General features: G+C 45.4%; 1 protein-coding gene across 1 annotated transcript in view; it reads right to left on the bottom strand.

The window, feature by feature from the left end:
- Positions 1-9,504, bottom strand: part of LANCL3 (LanC like family member 3) — a gene marked incomplete at its 5' end in the record, with an annotated part of 30,595 nt that extends 21,091 nt beyond the window's left edge. The window contains one exon of the mRNA XM_083883945.1: positions 8,959-9,504. Coding sequence (XP_083740071.1) covers positions 8,959-9,504 — 546 coding nt within the window. The remainder of the gene's footprint in view (positions 1-8,958) is intronic.
- Between the last annotated feature and the right edge of the window lie 222 nt (positions 9,505-9,726).

The following is a 9,726-nucleotide window of genomic DNA, read 5'->3' on the forward strand; positions in this document are numbered from 1 at the left end:
TTCCACAAAAGAACTCTGATCACTTCACAGATGTCCCCTGGATATGTAATGGCACACCTCAAGTTACAATGCAGAATAACATATTCCCAGTTTCATTCAGGGAACAAAGGAAAAGAGATTCTCTAGTTGGCATTAATGACACAAAGCTCCTTCAGTTGAAGAAGCTTCTCATCTTGCACATCACAGCACAGTGTTCAATGATTCCCTGTCTCCACACGACCCTGAACGCTTCACTTGATCAGAGACTTTTCCTAAAGAATACCTGTCCATGAGCTGCAGCCCATTAAAAGGCTCCTGGATAATAGCAGGTCATGAGCTGGAGGTGAGTCAGTGCCTCGCTGGTGTGAGATGCAAACACCTTACTCAGCTGTGCATATGGAAAAAAGACCTGGAAGAAACAGAGTTATCTCTTTGCTAAACTAGAAAAGCATTTGCCAGAACTATGTGTCCAACTTCTGGCACTCTTCAAGAAAGGCTGGAGGGAGACTGGCAGAGTGCAGTGGGAGTGACCAGAGATGTAGGAAACATGACACACATGGGGAGATTGGAAGGATTAGGATTGTTTAGAGAAGAAAAACGAACGAGGGTAAAAACTGTAACAGTCTTGAAATTATAACATAAAGAGCTTCTGCAGAGAGGAACAAGTTTCTTGCTATTTCTCAGTGGAGAGGACAAGGAAAATCAGGCTGAAATTACAGCAAGATCCAGATTAGTCATTAGGCTGGACTTTCTAACAGCAGTGTGTCAGACATCCAGGGCAGACTGTGCATCCCTCAGCACTGACTGGGGTATGAAGACCACGTCAGGGAGGGGCTCCAGGAATGACAGGCACAGGTACACCTTCCTGCAGGTTAAATGGCAGCCTAAATTACCTCTCAAGGTCCCTGTCAGCTCTCTGATTGTGGCAGGGATATTATTTGGTTGTCAGGAGTGAGCAGAGAAACTGCAGAATGCCACCAGTATGCAATAAGCAATAATTACCATTTTCCAACTCAGCACTGACCCACCAGCACAGAGCTGATTTGTCCTGTGCTGCTTCTAGACCCAGGCCCACACACTTGAAAGAGCAGCCTTCATTTCCTTGATGCTGAAATCTAAATATGACCAGCACATCCCCAATCCTCAACCATGTTAACATTGTACCAATGAGGGAATGGAAGCATCTTGTCAAGAAAAAGATTAGCCACACAAAATAGCTAAATGCCTCTGACAGATAGAAGGAGTATTTATCTGCCACATTTTTTTTTCCTCCCAGATAATTCAATGCTATCAGACATCCATTCCATCTCCCTCATGATCCACTGTTCTTCAACAAAAGATACCAAGCCATTAAAATGAAGAATTCAGGAGTGCTGATCTACTGCAAAAATAGATTTATGGTTCTTCTCTCAGACATCAAAATACACTGAGCTGAGAAACACCAAATGACTCAGCCACAGCTTGGACTGCTATTAAAATAATTTTTGATCATGTTTGCCCAAAATGAAACAGCTATTTTAATTATTTTGCCTTGGTACTCCAGCTCACTAAGTTTCAATTGAAAATAAGCCTACAACATAGATAAGAAATAACGGTTTTGACAGGATATTGTCCCTGAGCTCTGCTGTAATGCAGTGGACAGAAGGTTACACAACATCACTCAGTGCTTAATCTCATGCTTGTCGATGGCCAAAGAACTCCCTGCCATGACAGACAGAAAGACATGTTTTGACAGATCATCTTATCAAAAACAGTGACCTGATTGCATATACTGAATTCTGTTTTCTTTTAGTTTTGTTTTAAAGGGGTAGAACAGAGGAGAGGGGTGACAGCAGGACCATGGGACTTGCCTATTTTGAGTGGCTCCCTGATCCTCTTGACAGAGCTCCAACACTGCTTGGAGGCAAGGCTGGGAACCTGCTCTGCAACCCTCACACCGCCTGACAGTGGGGCTGTAAGTTGATTTTAAGACTGTCCACCTGAATTAACAGAGAAAAGTGTGATCTACTGATTCAATGGAGGTGAGACAAAAGAAGAGGATCTTCTTTACATCTGCACCCTGCCAGTTGTGGTGCGTAGCTGTGCTACATCTTTATGTAAAAATCTAATGTTCTAATGATGTGTGTTAAGTGGCTACTGAGGAAGTTACAGCTTACTTTTATCCCTCCATTTCAGTGCCATAAAGTGCTGGAGATGTTACACTATTGCAGAGTAATTGTTGTCAGCCTAGTGCTCTTTTCTTCCTCCCTGGAGCAGTTCAGCCCTTCATATTCCTGCTTCTTCAGCCTGGTACCAAAGTGAAGTTTACTGACAGCATTACTGTTTAGGTTATACACTGATTTATAATATTATATGCACGTAACAGGAAAATGTCAGTGTCAGAAGTACAGCAATGCTCATGAAAAAGTCTGTATTTGCTTCCAGACAGCAGTAGTTGTCTCAGTTATTCTTTAAAGAAAATATGGAATATAACACAAACGGCTGTGCTCTGATTTGAAAGCACTGAATGTGATGACAGCTATTTTTGTAAATGTATGAATGTATGCAAAAAGAATATGGGGATGGAAGACTGACAAACAAAAAACAAGCACACAAAAATAGTAATTTTCCTCAACAAAATGTAGCTTACTCCTCTGCCTGTTCTCTTCTTCCTGTGTTTACTGTTCTGTTGAACTTTTACCTTCTTCTAAATTGAGTACATTGGCCATCAGATCTCTACCAGATAGAAATCAGATCTGTCAAAGAACCTGATTTCAGTTTTAAATCTCCCCTGCTCTAGGGACTACATTATTCTTTGCCTTTTTCCCTTCATCCTTGAGTTCTGCTACTGCCTTCACCTTTCCATTTTTCTATTTTTGCCAGCAACTAATTCTTTCGCTTTTAAAATAATTTTTAAATTGTCTCTTTCTTTTCCTCTCTGTTCAGCCTCTGTGAAATCTTTTTTCTCCTGCCTGTCTCTGCCTCCACACACTCCACCACATAAGCATGTTTGATATGCACACTCTTCCTTTCTGCTGTGTCATCCAGTGCTACCTGTGAGTTAACACAGTTAACTGTGGCTTTTGGTCCTGTGTAAGAACCAGGCCAAAAAAATCACGAGGGGAAAACATCAATGTCAAATTATTGCCACCTGTAGAAACACAGTATTGTAATAAAGTTCTTTGGTGTACTCATAAAACACAACACATAAAAATCTGAAAAACCAAGGCAATAGATTTAAGCAACTTGTGTCACCAAAGTGACCCCAAGTAATTAATGCTGTGAAAAAGAGCAGCCCCCAGCCCAGCCCTGCAGCTCTCAGCCAGAGTGATCCCTGTTTCTCTGCTTCAAACACTGATGGCTCCAGATGCTTCCAGAGATTCAGTCACCAGACACCCTCCACAGGTCCCAGTCACTGCCCAGCACCTTTCCACAAGCATGGCCTCATTTCAGCTTCTGTGCTTTGTTCTACAGCTCTCACCTTCCAGCCAGAGGCAGCACTGCAGAGGGCAGGGACACTGCCTTCCACACCTCTGCTTCCAACAAACTCCAAAGGGTGACCTCAAAGCTCTCCATGGGGATAAGGAGGAAGGTGACTGAACTGACAAAGTTTAAGAGTTAATTGCTGGCATATGAAACTTAAAGGAGTCAGGAGAAGGATAGGGGAGTAGAGATCTATTCTGGATAAAAGAGATGCCTCTGCATAAATATATTTCCTCTTTTTTTTGTTAAAATCCCTTATTATAACATCAGTATTAGTGCTTGGGCTGCTTTTTCAGCACAAAGATGCTGCTGCATAGGCAAATGTTCCTCCAAGAGCACAAAGAGGTACAGAGATACAGCAGTGCTTTTGTACAGAACTGTCTTTTTAATACCACTCTTCAGCTGTAAGTGGCTGAAATCCCTATTTCTGCAGCAGAATACATAACTTATGTCACTAAACTTGTGTCAATCAAACCTCCAATTCCAGCAGGATCCAGTCTGTATTACAATGCTTTTTTGCTGACTGGTAAATAGTGCACTTGAAATTCAACATTTTCAACCTCCAGTTTTCTACTTTGACTCTACAACTGAATATTCAGGGTCCACTGCATTGAACTGAATCCAGCCATTATCAAGATGTCCCCATCTCCCAGTCTGAAGGCTGTTAAAAGGATTTACACTGTCTTGCTGATGAGAAACAGGAGAATACTGAAATGTATACCCAAATTATTTCAGATTCCTTTAAAAAAAAATCCAGATGCAAATAATTCCCTTTGTTTTATTGTTTACTTTAGAAAAACCTGGTTTCCAACTCCTGGTTTAAATTCCTCAATTTAAGCAAATTAATGCAGATTTTTTCCCCTGTGTGTAATTTTGGAAACCATGGCTAGGAGACTCTACATTTAAAAGAGGCAGGCTAGAATAGAAAGATTTTATCTTTACTGTTGACTCATTTTAATCCCCTGGCAAAAAAAGACATCCTGGCTGTGTAGTGGCCTGTGTGAAATGAAATAATGAAATCAGCACAGTCCCAGCTAGCACCACCAATGTCTGACCTTTAAAACACCACAACGTTTCACATAAACTGGCAAATTCTTCCACAGAGAGAAAGGACTTTACTGGCCACAGTGGAGGAATGAAATCTCACCTCAAAGGCCAACCCTCCCCTTTCAGGAGAGATGAGATTAAAATCCTTACATGGGGATTCTGCATTACAGCACTTGGAGGGACATTGGTTTTGTGGGTATTTTGCAGATCTCCCTTCGAAGACCTTTAATATTTATGTCTTTCAGAAACACTATGGCAAGCATTAATACATCTACGTTCCATGTTAAAGAGTTGCAAATGAACATGTTCTAGGCAGGGCTCCAGAAGATTCTTCCTCTCACACTTTACATTTTTTTCCTAAGAGACTGAAAAAAAAAAAAAAAGGAAAAAATGGAGCAAAGTAGCCTACAATAGCCTTTAAACACTCGCTGACTATCTGGAGGGAAGGCTCTAAAGAACCAATAACATCATCTAGATATGTTTGAGGAGCTGAAAGAAAACAGTTTTCATTCATTTGTATCTTCTCTCTCAGAATATTACAAAATACACACTGGTTGGACCTGTCACGTTCCACACACTGCACATTCCATTCTTTTAAAATAATTCCTGACACTTCCCTTGCTCTGGCACCCCAGACATCCCACAGCAGTGCTATTCCTGCTTTCCACATACCAGGTGACTTTTTTAGCTTGATTTACAATGTCCTGTGGTCCCAGACAAAAAAGGCTCTGGTGATAGATGGCAGCCAGGGCAAGAATGGTTGTCAGTAGGGCTCTACCCTCAATGAGGTCCTGCTAGAAAGACTATGGCCCTTTCTGTGCAGGATATCAGAACTGTGCACACTGTGACAAGATAACGCTGCTGGAAATGCACACCAAGTCATGAGCTAGCATTGGCTGGAAAAGGAAATTGAGATGCCCCTCTGCCACACAGACAGGAAGCTTTGTGGCATGGGAGAGCCTCTACAGGCTCCAAAGACTCCCCAGTGCCTCAGTCCCTGAGGTTTGGCCACGTTGCTGCCACTGTGTTCTGCTTTACCTTGTCACCCCTGCAACTGCAGCAAGGGTCTCTCCCGGGGTCCCGAAAGTATTTTGAAACCACAGTCTCCAATGGAACCACAGCACCAGGCTGTGCAAAATGCTGCCCTGTCTCCTACAGGGCACCACTGCTGCCTGTGCTGCTGCAACCCTGAGCCAGGGGAAGTCAGTCGAGCCCATTCACACAGCCAGTTATTAAAAGATAACCCAAGCTGTGCTAAAAGGCAGCAACATCTTCAGCAGATGGTAATACAAGGAGCCACTTGAACTCCTGTACCTTTTTCCTCTGTCATCTGACAGTTACATTGCCAGAAGGGTGTGCAGCCACCGAGGCACACCATGCTCCATCAACCACGAAATGGGACAGAAGCATCACGGAGAAAAATTGAGGAGAGGATAAAATATCATCTGAATGGAGGGATGGGACCACCATTTTAATGGTGTCTTGCTGCTGCTTGCCCAAGCACACAGAGAGGGAGTGAAGGTAATTAAAAGCAGGACTGACAGATTTCCCCAAGGACACACAGTGAACCAACACTACGAGCATTAGAAAAGGATGTACTTAAGAGAGAATAATTTTTTTTTCCCCTGAATAGCAAAAACACAGCAGTTAAGGACAGCTAAAGTACATGCACCTTATACAAATGACACATTGTTTCTGCCAAAACAATATTTTACCTATCTCTGGGAAGCACTGACTGTAATATAATGGAAATTAAAGAAGGGATGAAAATAAACATCTTTGCTATTGCACAGTGCATCATGAAAGTAAAATCCTGTTAAGCCTTGACTGCTGAAGTAATCCTTACTCATGCAAAAAATCCCAATTAATTAATCAAGGGAAAATGCTGTATTAGCCTAAAAATCTGAAAACCAGCTGAATGCAAATGCCTTTTTCACATGAGGTCAGTGCTACCCAATAGACTGGATCCTTCAGGACAGTCCATTAACTTCATGAAGAACATGTGGAGCTTAAAGACACCAGGACTCTTTAGCAAGAAATTGAAGTATTGGGGCACAGCAGCTGAGCTAAACTCGTGTTGGCTGAAACAAAGCTGTCTCCTTCCACCCCTGCTTAGATTAAACAAAAAAACAAACCCAAGAAATAAATAATAAAATCTCCTCAAAAGGCTTTTTCCAAGGACAAGCTATTTCTCATATATAGGTCACCATTTGACTCCTTCAGAGGAAAAAACCATGCGGGCAGCAGCGGCTGTGCTTCAGCCTAAGGAATGGATTTCACTTTCTGCTGTAAATATTAGCACAGTGTCCTCCAAAAAAAAAAGGAAAAAAAAAAAAAGAAAAAAAAAAAGAATGTGGGTAACAAGAAAACATGCTGCAATAGCCATGTGAGGCTGTGCACAATCAAATTACAGGAGGTAGCATTTTCCAGCGCTTCGAATCACAAGATATTGCTTCTATTCTGGGATGTACCTGGCTTACAGTTTGACCTTGGGTAATAAATGACATGCACTCTCTCTGGGCATCCCTTTCTTCATTTGTAAAAAGATGCAGGGTTTGGTCTGGCAGTGTGCTAATTAAAATAATTCTGTACTAGGCTGGGAATATTTATCAAAGGACACAAATTTTGCTCAAGCTTGAGTACACATAGATCAGAAATCATAATTCTCCTCACAAAGAAGCAAAATATTCCAGTTGCGAGTTTTTAAAATCTTTGTTAAAATTAAATAATTAATTTGATTTTATTAATGATTACTGGTGTGCTTTGTTTCTTGCACTATGCATTTAAAATTACAATGAATTTGACAGAAGAAATTACACTATAGAAGGACGTTATCTTATCAATGAAAACATCAGCAAGGAGTCACAGGATATGTTTTATTGGCAAAATAGCAATTAATCCACCTGGTACATAGATTCCACAGTAAGTGCATACCTGTGCTTATCTGTGGGGATGTTTAACTCTTTACAGCTGCCTTTGGTACAATTTTTCACCAAGAAAGCAAATAGAGGAGAGCTCTCACGCTGCCTGTGAGAGGTGACTGCACCCACTCTCCCAGTTGTTCAGCAATTGCTCTCAGGGATGTAAAGCAAATGGAAAAAGCATTAAATAAAGCAGCAGAGTGCAGGGTGCCACCTCCTTCTGCTGGAATGTCACAACACCATCAGAAGCACTGACATGGTGCTGGACACACTCCCCCAGCGCAAACTGCACCAACAGGGGTGGCTTATTTCTCCATGAGAAACCATCCCTTCAGGCAGGCACTGCTGCACAGTGGATTGTGATGTGTCTACAAAACTTTCCTGTTGTGGGAAAGGTCATCAAATGAAAAGTTTGGTTATGTCATGGTTACAAATAATATAACCATGTTTATGCTTATGATTGTCAGACAATCCTGTACAAAGAAACAGCAGGCTTGGTATGCTACTTGAAATGCTTAGTGTGGTTATAAATTCTAGTTCAAGGCAATCACAGTATTTAACTGACTTAACATTCTTCCTGGCTTCTCTGGATCCCCTCCAGCCTCCTGAGACCTCCATTAAGTGAATTTCCTCAGACTCCAATTGCAGTGACTGGTATTGGATGGGGCACAGCCACTAGTTCTTACATCATTTATTTACTTATAAATACATCTTGCTTCCTCTCCTGGGAGGGAAGAAAGCCAGAAGCTCATGAACTTGCAAATCAGTGATTAACCGAGGAAACACAGATTGGACCTGACAAGAGGACAGGGGGAAAAAAATCTACCAACTGCCTGCTCAGATACCACACTGACCACTTGGTAACAATCACCACAGCAAACACAACCACTTGCAATAATTATTATATCAGTGGAAGCTCTGAATTGTCAGCTGAACTGCACTGACAATGACAATGTCCTGGGGTAAAGTCCCGACTACTGAAACCAATACTATGTTGAACCAAAACCACATCTCACGCTTCCAGCAAAAAAAATTCCTGCTCTCATTCATGAAAAGCACCAAAATACGCGGCCAGATTTCCGAAAGTCTGTATGCTGGGGTTAGCAAGACAAAATGCTTCTGAAAATCTGATAAATTACAGCACAGGACAGCTTTGTATTACAAGGTTCCTCACTCTGTTTTACTCAACGCTATTTCTTTCCTTACCCACTTCATTTTACGGAAACACTCTTGAAAAGCTCGGGGTGGCTTCTGCCAAGCAATTCACCCCTCGGCACCCAACAGCGGATGCTCCCGGCGCGCCCCGGGATGCCGCGCTCCGCTCCTCAGCCCGGACCCAGCCCGGACCCTCCGGGCAAAGCCGCATCTTTGCATTTCGGGCAGCAGCGAGGAGGAGGAACAGCTACCGCGGAACTCGCTCCCCGGGGGCTCTGAAACAGCCCCCGAAAGCTCAACCCGCGGGCAGCCGCATCCCCCTCCAGCACCGGGGGCCCCGTCCGGGCCCGGCATCAGCGCGGTGCCCCCAGTGACCGGCCCGGGCCGCCCTTACCTCCATGCCCAGCCGCTGTTTCAGCACCAGCGCGGCGCACAGGTACCCGGCGCGGCCCACGAACAGCTCGTCGGAGCCGCACTCGAGGAAGGAGAGCGGCGCGCACACCTCGCTCAGCTCCCTGAACTTGCCCAGCGGCCGCGCGTACTCGGGCAGCCCCAGGGCTCGGTAAACCAGCGCGGCCACCGCGTACACCCCGGCGCCGCCCAGCAGGAAGGCGGCGCGGGTGTCGGCGTCGGCCTCGCCGCATCCCTCCTGGTAGCGCAGACAGGCGTCCACGACGCGGCGGGCGGCCCGCAGGTACGAGTCCCGCGACGGCGCGAACAGCGGGCACTGCGCGACGTGGTAGAGCATGTAGGCCACGCCGGCCACGCCGCCGTACAGCCCGCCCGGGCACCCGCGGGGGCCGCCCAGGGGCGGCAGCTCCCGCAGGATGCGCTCGATGGTGGCCGTCACCAGCGGCACCGCCGCCTCCCTGTCCGGCGCGGCCGCGGGGCTGCCCGGGTAGTCATCGAAGCGGTTGGCGAAGCAGCGCTGGCTCTCCATCCCCCGCCGGCGCGGCCGCTCTGCGCAGCGGGGAGCGGCGGGCGGGAGCTGCCGGCACAGGGGGCGGAGGGAGCGCGGGGGAGGCGGGCGGGAGGCAGCGGAGAGGCGGGAAAGGGGCGCTCCCACCGCCCGCGGCTGCCGGACGGGGCGGGCGGGGGCGATGCCGGGGCGAGAGCGGTGGGTAATGCCAGGGAAAGAGTGATGGGTGATGCCGAGGCGAGA

The sequence above is a fragment of the Zosterops lateralis genome (genome assembly GCF_965231275.1).
Source record: "Zosterops lateralis genome assembly, chromosome: 2".
NCBI classification, from domain to species: domain Eukaryota; kingdom Metazoa; phylum Chordata; class Aves; order Passeriformes; family Zosteropidae; genus Zosterops; species Zosterops lateralis.